General features: G+C 42.5%; 1 protein-coding gene across 29 annotated transcripts in view; it reads right to left on the bottom strand.

Annotated features, from left to right (window-relative positions):
- ARPP21 (cAMP regulated phosphoprotein 21) overlaps positions 1 to 14841 on the bottom strand; it is a 155461-nt gene that overhangs the window by 93601 nt on the left and 47019 nt on the right. For 28 of the 29 annotated variants that reach the window (XM_023260783.2, XM_019810985.3, XM_019810984.3 and 25 more), the window contains 4 exons: positions 12930 to 13074; positions 11493 to 11571; positions 10735 to 10794; positions 9862 to 10002 (listed from right to left, as the gene is read on the bottom strand). In XM_023260783.2, coding sequence (XP_023116551.2) covers positions 9862 to 10002; positions 10735 to 10794; positions 11493 to 11571; positions 12930 to 13074 — 425 coding nt within the window. The remainder of the gene's footprint in view (positions 1 to 9861; positions 10003 to 10734; positions 10795 to 11492; positions 11572 to 12929; positions 13075 to 14841) is intronic. The other variant, XM_045037909.1, reaches the window with a different exon arrangement.

Below are 14841 nucleotides of genomic sequence, written 5' to 3' on the forward strand. Positions count from 1 at the left end.
TCGGCTGTACTGTATCCATAAACAGAGGCGTGGAAGCTAACGTGGGAAACACCTTGACTCTCCTTCAACCTAAGACTATTGGTGAGCAACAACAAAATTAAGCAGACTACTCAAAGTCAGCAAAGGTCTCTAAGGCCCCTCCTCTTATTGGTGCCAACACCCTGGAAAACAGGTTATGTGCATTAAGACCCCTGACGGTATCTATCCACCTTGACAGAGCGACTGCATTTCTAAGAATGAGTCCAAAGAAATAGTAACAAATGAATACACAATTTCACTGTTCAAGACAGCAAAACAGTGGAAATCCATGGTGGTCTGATTAAGTAGCTTAATGTATCTCCACATGTGACACGTAGCTTTATAAGATGATATCCGACGCTATTGACTAACGTATAAAAGCGACGTACAGAAGGATATACTACGCTCAAATATATGTTGAAACCATACTATTTAATAAGAATAATGATAGCAGCAGTTTTCTCCGGATGGTAGGGTAATGGGCAACTTTTACTGCTAATCTTTCATACATTTGTGATGATTATAATAAATAGCATCTCATCCACAAAATAATAAAAGCTATTGGTTTAGAAAGATAGGAAACCAAATCAGCAACCTACAAGTGGTTTGTATATAACCACTGGATTGTGAACAATTAAAATATTCTTATCTTTTGAATACTTTCTTTCACGCCCTGTATTATTTTATAATCTAAAGTGGATACTTCGTTGTGGCATTTTGTCAAAAATCCCCCCTTTTTTAATGCTATGTCCTTGTTGATCTATATACACAGAGACTTGCATTTAATAATCATACTCTAATTGTAATAAGTAAGTGATAGTGTTCAATCCGAAGACCTTTTTTCCCCCTCTCTAAATGGAGAACCCAAATAATAACGGTAGAGGAAAAAAAAGATAAGAAGGATGAGTCAAAACAGGAGAAATTATGAAATTGGAAAAAGAGAAAGAAATCATATGCCTTAAGACCTAGAATGCTGTCTTCTCTGTCTGTGAATTCAGCCATTTCTGAACAGTACTGTCCATGGTATTGGCAACAGTACCCCAGAGGCATACACATCAGACGGATATATTCAGCTAAAAAAACATGCATATTTCTGCAAGTTTACCTGTAAATTGAGAATTTCCACAAATGAAAAATTTCTTTAAAAAGGGGCTAGGTTATCAGTGAACCTTTCATAGATAGAGTGCTCCCTCCAAACACCCAATGACCAAAGCTCCACTCCCCCCAAAACACAATGCATGTGAATAATCTAATAACTTTAATATAAACGGACGTGAACTAGCATACGAAATTTAACGGAGCAATAGTTTCAATAATTACACTAAATTTTAAACAATTCCCACGTAAATGCTGATAAGTGGGGCTAACAAAGGTCTGGCGTTTTCAAAACACACATTGTTGTGTCTTTTCATCCCTACAGCTTACTAAGAGTGGGCCTTTTTGCAAATTACAGTAAAACCTTGGTTTGCGAGCGTAGTTCTGGAAACAGGCTTGTAATCCAAAGCACTCGTATACCAAAGCGAATTTCAAGAACCGTCGGCCCAGTTGTGATCATGTGACATTGAGCAATCACGTGCCACTCTTACTGCACGACATCGCTCGTTTCTCAAGTTAAAATTTATTAGAAATGTGTGCTCGTCTTACGGAACATTCAGAGAACAAGTTACTCGCAATCCGAGGTTTTACTGGACTTAACACGCCTAAGACAGAAGCCTGGTTTGTTCCGTTGTAAGAATGGAAAGTAACAATTCTTATCTTAAAGTGTTTGGGAGGGTCAAGCCCAATGCCAGGCATGGGAAAATCACTCTATAGATGTCATAATCTATTATTACCATCGCTCGTACCTTTCTGGGGAGTCAAAACCTAAAGGCCTGCCAATGAATATTGAGCCAACATTTACATTAGTGTTCATTTTAATGAGGGTAAATCCAATCTGCACTATAATATTCAAATAATGGTGTGATTCATGAGTTCCAAATGAAGCAGTAACAATGGTCTGAAAGTAATGTTTTCTTTGCAAACTGCTGAATGTGATTATTGCTTCTTGGCATGAAAGGCTTTTTGCTTACAATGCTGTGTATAAAAACATTCCATTTAAGCTTATATGCAAATATAGTATTTTACTTGCTGAGAAGGTCCAGAGTGATCAGTGTGCTTTAACTGGTATGGAATGACTAAATACGCATTGTATGTGTAAAGAAATGCCGTGTTTTTGGTTTTTTGGTTTTTGGTTTTTTCACTTTCCTGGTTTAAAGGGCAGGAGGGTGGGAAGTGAGCGCTGTGCTCTCCCGGAAATGCTGTGGGATCTAGACAGCCTGGGAGGTTGAAAGGAGTCCAGCTGCGGGGTAAAATGTATTAGGTATGCAACCACTTCTCCGGGCGGATTCCGATCTATTGCTTGAAGATTGGTACCGATAATCACAATCTAGCCTGTTAAGTACGCGCTTCAACGGAAACCAAACACCTTGGGCCAGTAAACTACAACCTGTCTTTCTACCATATGACCCATTCTATCTCTCCTAAAGCCACGACGACATGCTAATGACCTCTCTGCTATCAGAAAGGTTAAGATCCACAAGTCACAAGAACTACACCAAGAAGACCAGCTGGTCATTATACATTTCATCTTCAGGTACGACCCCAAACTTTTCCCAAGGCACCGGTGCTCAAGTGCTGACAACCCTAATGGCGGATCTTGATGCAAGGAAGGGAGAGAGCTCTGGAAGCAGGTCTAATTCTGCCGCCTACAGCAAAACCGTAGGTGGGAGCAACCAGGCCCCGGTAATACTCCCTCCAAACCGATCGCACATTTGAGATCACACTGTAGGTACTACGTGTGTGTATAGTGAACCCTTCTCCAACAGCCCCAACCTGTATGACACAGATCTCACACACACACACACACACACACACACACACACACACACACACACAGAGTCCTGATCAAAATTACCTTGTTTCTTCAAACAAACAATAAACAGAAGATGGACATATTCTATAGCCTACACTTCTTTTGTTCAAAGCAGGCCACCGAATACCTGAGAACTACTTTTCGCTCAGCACAGTCTAAGAACACGGAGCTGGGTTTTGTCTTACTTCTGCGCGTGCCAGGACAATTTTTAATCCGGGGTGTTCTGCGGTCCTGGAGTTTTGTTGGCATCACGGTTTTAACATCCACCTTAGTGTTACCATGGTTTCCTCGAGTTCTCTGTTCAACTTTAAAAATAATTAAATGCAAATTAGGATTTTTGTAAAGGAAACCAAGCGATAAGGTTTGGTTTTCTTCTTGCTCTTTGTCATTTCAGAGTAGTGATTCTGTGCACGTTAGTTGTTTCCCTGACCTTAGGTGGAGGGTCATGGCTGTAGAGGCGGGCATCTTGGGTCTTCTGTGTATTGGCTAAGTACGATCAAGACCCAAATCTCAGTTTTTGCTCTTGTAAAATGGTCTAGCTTTATCTACCTCGAATGTGGTAAGCTAAATAAACAAGCACTTAATTATCTAAAAAAAAAAAAAAAATCACTCCATGGAAAAGCTCTTTAAAAAAAGTTATATTAAAGATTCTAATATCATAGAAGGAGAATGCATGTTTCATTTCTAAAATTAAGTGGTAAATTATCCATGCAACACTCAAAGGGCCATCCATCATCTCTGGTGGGGAAAAGAACAAAACAAACTTCTTTTCTCACCTCAAGATCTATTTCTGAGACTTACCTATCTCATCTACAGGATACGTTCTCTGAGGTATTTGAGAATAATAACATGAGAAAATACAAATATTTGAGAGCAGTGATAGGGAGTTTGACCGATGTTAACAAATAAGTCTTACTTTGAGCCTGAGTATTGATTAAAGGACTAGGGTGTCAGTTCAGTAAATAAAGCATCGTGGCTTTCCTAAGAGCAATGTGATTCTGAGTTAGGCTTCTGATCTTTGGATTTTAGTCAGACGATTTCTATTCCTATAGAAAGTGCAGAGTAAATTTACCATGTTTGCAAGTAACAGGATACCAACCAACCACTCAGAGATTTCCAAGAGGCACTTAAAGAAATTGATGCCTGATCTTCTACAGAGGATTATTCGGCAAGCAGTGGCATCGGGATGTTGCTCCGTTTACTGACGGGTGCCATTCACGTGCCAGCCAAAAGGAAAACGAATAGAACACACGTGGGAGGGAAGCTTGGGGTTTTAGTGAGTCTGTTTTGGTATAAACATCCTGGATCACCTGCAGGGAGTGAAATGCCCAAGGGGCAAAACCCAGTAATTCCCACCTTAAACCATAGCCTCTTAAGACAACTGAACAGAACAGGTGTCCCTTACGGCTCTGGCACTCCCTCTCTGTGTCTGCCACTGGGCATGGGGAAGGTCCCACAGTCCCTCCTCTCAGGGCAGGACTTATCCATCACTTCAGGGCTTCTTGACAAAGTCAACTGGGCTCAACCGTTGTCACCAAAGAGAAGCTTTATTTAGACAGAGAGCAAGTTCATGAGTCTTCTGATTTACCAAATAGCTAACTCGGGTCATTATCCTCTCTGGAACAAACGAACAGGCCAACTATGGTCATCACTACCCAGGTCCACACTTCTCAGGAATCCAGGCATTGTATTATCTTAAGACGTCACCCCAAAGCTCTAACTCTGGGTCTCTATTCTTGTTTCATGGTTTCTGGGGCTGAGAACCACTCTCCTCCAATGGAGATGCCATTTCTGTCTTTGATCTGCACTCTGGAAATAGGGGATTTCAGGCAATGACAGTGGGTGGGTGCCAAAGTCAAAGGAAAAAAAAATATTCGAGAGATGACAACCTTTTAACGTGACAATTATCTGGGACTGGTTCAGCAGTTACTCTGACATATGCAAAGATGTTCAGGTACACTTGAGACTCTCTGCCTATGCCTGATCTTGGCCCCTTGGAAAACACTAAGGCAAGAGGATGGTTTCAAGCCTCCAAATGATACAAGCTGAGCACACACCCTTTCTCTAAGATGGAGAAAGACAGATGGCGGTGAAAAAAAAAATCATCTAACAAAAGAACCACGGGCTGCTTTGGGCTAACCACCTGGAAAAGTAAGCAAAAGACAAAGTGGAGACAAGAAAGGCAGATACAGAGAAGGTCGAAGCTTCTCATACAAAAATAGACTCAGGTACACGTAGCATTCAATTTCCACAAAATCGTTGCTCATAGTTTTAGTCTCCATCCCAAGTGCGTATCTTTAGAACGCAACACCCTAGAGAGTAAATATGCGTTGTAAACACCACTTTTCATACCAGAATAACACCGACCCTGCCCGGATTTCCAACGGGCTCATTTGGTGCCACCACCAAATCTGGGAGTTGACCAAGAATCCCAACGCAAGAAAATATGAAAGGGCCACAGAGTATAACGTATTTCGGGCAACCCACAGGGGAAAGAGGAATAAACCAAAGGTGGCAGAACATAACAGGGTGAATCTCAGCTCAAAAACGTCGTTATTCCAACAAAAAGACAGTAATTCTCGTGAGAGGCACCCCCAGCTCTTCAGACCCCATTTGTGGACGGACAGGTGTGCTGGGAGGCTCCAGGTTACATATACTCACCTGCTCTTACCCCGGCCACGTCAGAGAACCAACAGGGTTGCTGTGCTGTGAAGAGTCAGGTGACTTCCCTTTGTTAATTCTCTAAAGCACCCAAGTTTGCTCAGAGGAAGGCACCTCCCCGGAATGTCTCCCACGTGAGCATGGCTGTCATTTCCTACTCTCTCTGGACTACTCTAATTTCCAACCCTAACCCCATGCTCTTGTGGCTACGGCATGAAACCATGGATTTGAACAATTGGGTTGCCTACAGCAGTTTTGTAATGCAATAGACAGCTTTATCTCCTACAATGACGTCGTTGATGAATGTAGCTTTTTCCATTCTTGGTGGGGGAAAGATGGAAATGGAATAAAACAAGGTTGAAATTGAATCGCTATCACCCCCCGCCAAACATTGCATCTTGTTAGTAGTGATAACCACAGAAAAGGTAGCAAAAGTATCAAACTGTGGGGAGTGTGTTTTATTTGCTGATTACCACTGAGTTCATTTTCGAAGATCCCTCCCCATCCCCCCCCCCCACCGGGGCCCATTCCTTGTATCTTATCAGACAACAAGAGACTTAGATGGCATTTCCAACTAATCCAAGGAATCTTCTTGGGGATTCTGCTCAAGACGTTCTGGGTGGTTTTGCTCTAAGAGAGTTAGGTTATTTCAGAACATTGCTCTTGGCATGTAACAAACCGACTTGGATCCCAGCCATGCTAATCATTGCTTCTCTGTTGGTCCAAAATTGAACCTGAGTTTGTGCCTCATTTTCTGTTTCTGTAAAGTAAGGCTCTAATTACCTAGGTTGTAAATACGATTTCAAGATTAAATGAAACAACATACAGGAAATGAGAGGTAAAGTACCCCATGCAATGAATAAGAAGCAGATAATCCTACTCTATCACTTCAGTAACTGAAAAGTTAGTCCTCAGAGAAATGTTTTCCATCATGAAGGACAGGTATATTTCCTCTCAGGACATTAGAGAAAATACCAGAGGCGAGGAAGTACATACGCACATGTACATACAATCCTCACAGGGTCTTATCACGACTTTAAATGCTTTGAGCCTCACGTGAAACTATTCTCTGCAAACCTTAATATTCTCAAGTCACACCGTACAATGACCCGAACTGCTTATGCTCTAGAAACGCGAGCATTCTGGGAAATGAATCCCAGCCATGATGTGGCTGAGCGACATCCACGTCAGAAGATCAGTGTCGGTGAGATAGAAACATCAAAACTTGCGTGGAAACGTGCTTTCTCACAGTCAGCCCTACAGTCCATTTTTGTCCCCTCCGTCCACATTTCTCTGCATTTCTCCCAAGCTACGGTGCCATTTAAGATATGCACCTTCACGGACTTGCACTGAACTGGCACGGAACCGCGTACTCCGAAAAGGCATCCCTCAAACACAAAACCCACGAGGAGCCACCTGAGGAATTTCCATCTCGGCCTCCTTCCCTCCGGTACATGGAAACCTCTCCATCCAACAACACGCCTATTAAAACACGTTTCTATGACCGTGGTCCCCCTGACCATCGCATACCAATTGCCCTGACAGCACAACTCTTGAAATTTTCAGAGAACCCAAGAAAACCAAGACGCCTACGACTTACACGGCAAGTTCTGGTTAGAACGTCCCATTTCAGACTTCCAACTCCAAGAGAACATGGGAACAAACTTTTAAAATCAAACATACAACTTTCTACGGAACAACATTTCTCCTTTGTTAAAGATGCCGACGGCTCTTCAGGTCCTGAGGACGGGACTTGTTCCTCTTTGAAAGATGACATTTAATTCACCCACTTCTCTTGTCCGAAAAGGCCCCGCCCATATCCCCAGACAAGAGCCCCTCAAATAGAGGATGGTCAGAAGGGTGGCTGGACTCGAACAGCAGGACTTGACAGCTCCACACCGGACACTGGTAAGGTCAATTCTTCTGGAAATACCTTGAGAGTCCATGATCTATGGTCATTTGTCTTTTTGTTTAGGCATGGTGTGAGTCACAGAGAGGGGCTAGGGGGTGCGCATAAGAATAGGCATTCTGCTGTGGCGACCACACTTGAAACGTGCTCCTTTCCCTCTTCCTGAAGGCATAAACACGTGGGGTCTATTTAAAATTGGCCAGTTTTGAAAACACACACATGCACATGCACACACACATACGTACAAAAACCAGTGCTCTCCAGGAAGTGAAGAAGTCTAAGAGCGTGATAATATGATACTTATTAGCCAGAAAACAGAAGTCCGAAAGGACAAATGACATACTCTAGTGATACTTGGAAACTTGTAAGAATCCCAAGGGTTCAGACCGGAGCTGCCCAATGGGCCTTCTCGAAATCACGGAAATATTCTCTATAGGTTCTGTCTCATACGTGCACTTGAAATGGGGCTAGCTTGGCCGAGGACCTGAACTTTGAAGCTTAAATCTTATCTCAATTTGATTCATTTCAACCAACACGTAAATAGCTCTATGTAGCTCCTGGCTACCACGCTGGACCTACAGCAAGTTCAGAGCCATCACTCAACATTCACCAAGAGTCTTTACACAGTGCCAATTTTCTCAAAAACCACTCGACCTAAAAACAGGTCTCAAACACGTGCGCTAATGTTCATGACCATGCGATTGCAAAGATCAATGCAAATTATGAATAAATGCACTCGCTCTACTGGTTGGACCTGTGTCGGACGCTATACTTGACCTACGGGCATTTCCATGTCTGCTATGGTCTATGGAGAGAGAGGAGGAAAAAGAAAAAGAAAACCATCCACCGCCTATTTTGCGATCAATGTGTCTCTGCACTTGCAGCATCCGAGAGTCGTAACAAACGCCAGAATGGAGACTGAAAACAGCAACAGCGAGGAATTCTCCATGGGGAGGGGACCCATGAAGAATGAAAGGGCAGTGACCTTTCATTCCTATGACGGTTGAAGATCGGAGGTCCACGCACCAGCAATCAGATAAAGCGGAAAGCGGGTAGGCCCGCACTCTCGTTCTGCTGAACACGGACCGACCGAGCGCCGCGCACAGAAAGGGCCTCATCTGCAGCCATACTTGCCCAGCCTCTCTGGTGAGCAGAAAACACAGTGTTTGAACCACACTGCTCTACCCAACACAGAGGCTCCCTCCACTAACACGGCACTCCTAAAAACCACGCCATTGGCACAACTCACCAAGCGCACTGTGGAAAAGTAAGCGATAATACACAGATGCCTTCGGAGAATGTGTCGCAGAGGGACGGTTTTTCAGTTTAACGTGGATTTTGCTAGACAAGTGGCTTTGACACAGACATCACTTTAAGACAGCCAGATCCACATTTCCAAAGCCAATGGCCACTCATGCTGTGCTTTGGGTGACTCAACGGGCCCATGGAAACATAGGAAGACAGAGGCCAAACCATCACGTTAAGCAGCAAAAACAAAGAAACATCTTCCTTTCAGATCTGGAGCTTAGCTATGGAGCTCAAAATTCTCCTTCCTCAGGTGAAAAACAAACAAACAAAAAAAGGAGGCGGCAGATTGTAACGAATTTGTTTCAAGTCCCACAGCCGGTAAGTAAAAGAATTGAGTCCTGGGGGTGGGATTTCTGTCTCTGGGTTCAGGGCTTTTGGTCTCGCTAAAAACTACAGCAAGACAGAGGTCTACAAACCAGAAAGAGGAAGAAAAGAACACTTATCCTGGAGACGTCACTGTGGTTTTAAACGGTCTGTTATTTTCAATTTGAGTTATATTTTGACATAAAATGTTCCATGCTCTTTTGATGTAATCACATGGAGTATGTTTCTTAAATGGTTTTATTTATGTATTTATGTATGTATGCGTGTATGTACGTATGTATTTATTTTGCGGGAAAGAGGCAGAGAGAGAGGGAGGGAGAGAGAATCGCAAGCAGGCTCTGCACTATCAGCACAGAAGCTGACGTGGGACTCGATCTCACGCTTCGGGAGACCATAACCTGAGCCGAAATCGAGAGTCGGGTCTTGCTTCACCGCCTGAGCCACCCATGCACCCCCTCACGTGGAGTACCGAGAGAAGAGAGAAAATTATGTTTCAGGAGCTATACAAAAGTTCTGGGGATAAATCCACTTTATTGCCCGAATTGTACAAACTTCCCTGGTCCTCAAATAATCTTCTGCAGATAAATGCCACACGCTGCTGATAAGTGCAAGAGATAAATAACGCTGCACGGTTTAAATGTCACGTACGTTGAATTGTATAACATGCTCTTATAAACGAAGCCGTACGAGAAAAAAAGGAAACGCTAAATAAATACAGTGAGGGGCTTACATTCTTGTGTTGCTGGTCTTGTTGATGATAACAGATTTCCCTGTTTGATCCACATTGTGATCCAACCCAAAGTAAGCCGCCACTCGATGGACAAGCATCCTCTGGTAGGATGACATCTGAGGGAACTTTTTATAATGATTACTGGAAAGGAATACAGGACAGAGTGGGATCAGCATTGGCGTTTCCGGCCTGTAGTACATTTCACAGGTACACACACAAAACCAGTCCTTTCCCGTCCAAACCGCTAGGCTTAGTTCATCCTCGGCAACATTTCAGGTGCTCCTTTCTGGACACTTTTCCGCTGATGATGTATCTATGTGTATCGGTTAAGCTACAAGAAGTGTCTTTGTTTCATAGCTGCGCGGTTCTCTCAGCAAAGAGAACCTAACGTCCCTTGGAAAGTATTCTCTTCTAGTCCGTGATACCTTATCGGCACAGCCAGGCCCAGGACAAATGATATGACATACTATGTGACAGCAGATGCCTATCTGGAGATGTGTCATTACACGGTTTACACAGAAAACAGCGCAATTATGCCCAGGCATCACTGACTGCAGCCAGCTGGAGCCCATTAAAAAACTATAATAAAAATGAAAAGGGTTGCCTCTTGTCACAGCTACTCTATGCTAATCAGCGGCCCCCTGTTTATAGCCATTTTGTCAGGAACTTAACAAGCAGAAACACACATGGTCCAAGCAACAATCCCCATCAATATATAGCTTCTAATCCTAACAGCATCCCCACTCACCAAGTCGGCAAACATATTAAGTAATGTTTTATCTATCCCTCAGTCTTTCCAGAACGCATCATTAAACCCAAAGCCCAAACCAAGACCCCATCGTAGAAATTAACCCGCCTTGCAATGGAACATACTTGTTGTCACCAATGAAATCAATAATCTCCTGCTCCATTTTCAAGAGTATCATCCTGTCCCTGCAAAATAAATGTTAAAAATGAGAAGGTCGGACGGACTGGCCATTCCCAAAGACCAAACAAGTTCGTTTGCATGTATGACAGAGATGGTTTGAAGGTACGTGGCTCCAGATCTTTAACGCTTCTCTGGAACGTGCTGCCCATATACGTATGATCTCATTCCACTGGAGATGATTTCTCCTTGTAACATTGAAACTTCTGTGGTTTTCATGTCACTGAAGACATAGGAGGAATGAAGCCCATAAAACATATCAGACACACTGTAGATTTTACGTTAATAGGAAACTGGACCAGAGCAAAGCCCAAGTAGAGAGTTATATAACTTCAGTGGAACATAATTTGGCTTATTTGACATTGACTCTTGTTCTCGTGTCCTTTCCCCCTTAATCCGTATCTCTTTGTGACCAGGAAAGCAGAACCCGTAAACTATAACGGATTCACTGGAGAGCTACCCAGGACTCAAGAGTTATCTATAAGCATCGTATGGAAAGCAATTTGACAATAAATTTCATATATTTAAAAAAAAGAGTATCTATAAGCAGTACACATGCAAACTATTCGCAGAAAAAATATAAAAGAACGCTTAAGACTTTAGAAAAGGTGCCTGCATTTCACAACTCTGTAAAGTGTTTGCCCTAACCACACTGCGATAGTCCACTCGACTCTTCTAAAAATAAGAGGCTTATTTAATAATTTACCTGGAATTATTCTTTAATGTGTTAATCAGAAACTCATGCAAGTCTATGCCAGTAGAATCCGTGTATTCTTGGCTGCAATCTGAAACAAACAGCAGGATGGAGTTGTCAGGAATGCGGATGGGGAAAAGGGGATAGCAATGTTTCCCTCTTGCTTGGGTACATTTTAGGTGAAGCTAGTGGCGTGAACGGGACGTGTTTCGAAACCCAGCAGATCCCGAGTATGGAAAGCTCCAGCTGTCACAGGACGGGGCGTGGGCACGGTCAGGTAGGAGGTGGGTGGGGTGAAATGTCACGTGTTCCTTCCCTGCTGTACATCAGCGAGGCCCCTCCACGTGACAGACCCACAGAGAGAACTCTGAAGAGTTTGGGATTCCAGGAAATCCCTTTTCTCTTAGCCCCGAGAAGGCAAAAAAAAAAAAAAAAAAAATACAAGTTCTGTGGCAAGGCTGTCTAAATATCAATCGGTGCAAAACACAGGAGGGCACTAAATAATCTCCAAGTCTTTCAACTCTTCTGATGCTGGCTAAAGCTTCATTTCTAAAGCCATTTCACCTGTACTTCTTCACTCTTGTTACACCTCGGGTTTTAGATCTTCAGTAACAGAGGCCATCGGTAGACGCAGATACATGGTTACAGAGCATACAAGTAGCAGATGCCCTGTTCTGCCTCAGTTACTTAGAAAAAAAGAAAAGGAAAGAAAAAGTCTACCGCAAAGCTATTTACTCATGGTATTCTTCATTTCAACCTAACTTAGTTTTGTTTTACTTTGCGTTTCCTTTTTTTGTCGCGGTGGTACTTTTGTAACAATTAGACAAGTCTGGAAGACCGGTTCGGGGATTTAGAAGGCACAGCGCTGTTTGTTCTTGGAAAAACTTTATTGAAGGAGAAGCGTGTATTTTTTAGGTGAGACATTACGTGGCAGTACATGGGTGGCCAGAGGCCAAATCCATTTGTGCCAAATACAATGTTACTCACGTATGCCATCGACACTGATGTATACATCTGTGCTTTGGGGACACTATCACTCATTGGCTGTGAATTGCTAATCCACTGTCTGTCTTTTAAGATAAATAGGGAAGTGCAGCTCTAAAACTAGGTGTCATTACTGCTCCTCAGCCCAACTTAACTGGACCAATAAACCTGAATTAAGAGATTTATGCTCACTGCTGTGCACCAAGTTACCACTGAAAATAGAAGACCCAAATGAAAATCCAAAGAAATAAAGGATCCTAAAAATAACCTTTCTGGCTCCACAAATAATGACACCGCGAACAGAAAGAAAATAGAGTTCACACCTTTTACACACACACACACGGACACACAGAGAAGTATGGGCAGAGTTTGGTGGCAGGGAGATGTGTGTGTAAGTCTAGGATGTGCTCTGTGACTACTGATCTGTCCAAATTCAGTAAGTTAAGGAAACATGTTCACATTCACCTTTTGATAACATTCTGATCTTGGGCTTTTCAGAGGTTTTATCTTTGTTTTTATCCTTCTCTTTTTCTCTTTCTGAGTCATCTTTCCTAGATTTATCATCCTCTCGCAGGCTGGGAAAACTGGAAAGCTGTAAATGAATTGATTCCTGTTGAGGAAAAAATATAATAATTTAGGGCCAGATTTAAGAATCTCTGTCTGGTTTCCATTTTGCAAAGAGGTTATTAAATACAGGAAAATGGAAGCCAGGAGCAGGTTGGTTTTTTTTTTTCTTTTTCTTAAATGGTAAAAAATTAAACCTGTCAGAAAAATAATTGCCCTTTAAGGTGAATTAAACTTCAGAAGTCAATGGGAGTTCATGAGAAACATCTCGTACTAGAACTTGGCCTCATGAATATTCACATTAAGCAAGTCACTTTCTCCTAGATCATACCTCTTATTTTCCCTACAGATTTATTTTTAAACACTTAGGAACCATTTCCTTATCAGTAAGCTTGCATCACAGCCACTGTCATGTCTCAAAAAAAAAAAAAAGAAGAAGAAGAAGAAGAAGAAGCCTTCCGAGTTCTTTTCGATAATCCCTTATAAGGAGAAATCTGCACAAAGACAGACAGACAGATATTACGAATCGTAATTACAGATGGAACAGACATAAAGGCCTTAATAGCCGATTTGCGCTGAAAAGTCTGTCTTAGAACCACAAAACAAGGGTATCTACTGCTGAGAAAAACCAAGCTGTCTAAATGCAGGAATCCTGGGCACAGATTCTTATCACACACTGGGTACAAACTCCATGGATAAGTCACCATAACATATGGCTACAATAAGCATTGCCTTTTAGAAAAGGTGGGAGGTACAACTATCTGGTCCATCAATTTAGTATTTTAATTTTTGCAGCAGTCAATCCTTTCCAAAATGGAAAATTCTCTTGAACCAATGCTTTGGTACACAACGGACTGTTTACAGTATTGGAGCCGGATTCACTTTTATGTTTATTTCGTTTGCACTGGAAACAGCTCATTTTGTTTTAACTCAGGCGGCAGCCATTTGGTTGATAGTATGTTCACTGTTTTGAAGAAGAATGAGCCAAATTAGATCGCTTAGTTTTATGACAAGCCCAAGCTATGATTAAAACTATGACAAATTAACCAACATTAAGCCCACTTTTGCTTATGTAAGGATCATTTGATGGGAAAGGTTTTTTTCCTACCGTGACATTCAAATTTATGACGTTAAAAAAATATATCCCCAATGACTAACAGTGTTCCTCGCTAAAAACTAAACTAATGCTCCTATACACGTGACCAGATCGAGGCCTGCACACCCTCAAATTATGGCCGACCTAGGATTCTTAGGGTTCTTGGTAAACCTGGCTGATCTAAGAAGCGTAACACAAGGCCTCCCACACCAAGTTCGTTTTTTAGGAGGGGTTACCTTGTGAACTCCTGGCTGGAAGAAAAAGACTCCGTGGTTGGAAAGACATAGGATAGAGAGGATGAAATCAAGCACGTTCTCATGACAGATATTTATCTTAGCCAGATTTCCTGACATCCACGTGTTTCCCTTGGGGTGCACTTACACAACATACGTAAAACCGAGTGTAACTTGATCCTAGGTTCTTTGTCATGTGATTGGGGACAGAAATGTCTTAGTCTGCAAAGGTTCAGGCAGATTTTAAGGTTTTGATTTGCTTCTACTGGCTAAGGGAACAGCTGGAACGTTTCTGCTTCAAGGGAATACAGTCGGGGGCGGGGAAGGATCAGTTCAATAGTTGATCAGGAGGGGAAACTGAGGGCACCAGGCCATGGGAGTGGTCTCCTTGCTTCTCCAAAACCGACTGCATCCCCTGCCTCTGTCAGTTTGCAGCTATGATCAGAGAGGGTTGGAAGCATACACACAAGAGCAGAGGCTAAAA

This window comes from Felis catus, chromosome C2 (genome assembly GCF_018350175.1).
Source record: "Felis catus isolate Fca126 chromosome C2, F.catus_Fca126_mat1.0, whole genome shotgun sequence".
Classification (NCBI taxonomy): Eukaryota; Metazoa; Chordata; class Mammalia; order Carnivora; family Felidae; genus Felis; species Felis catus.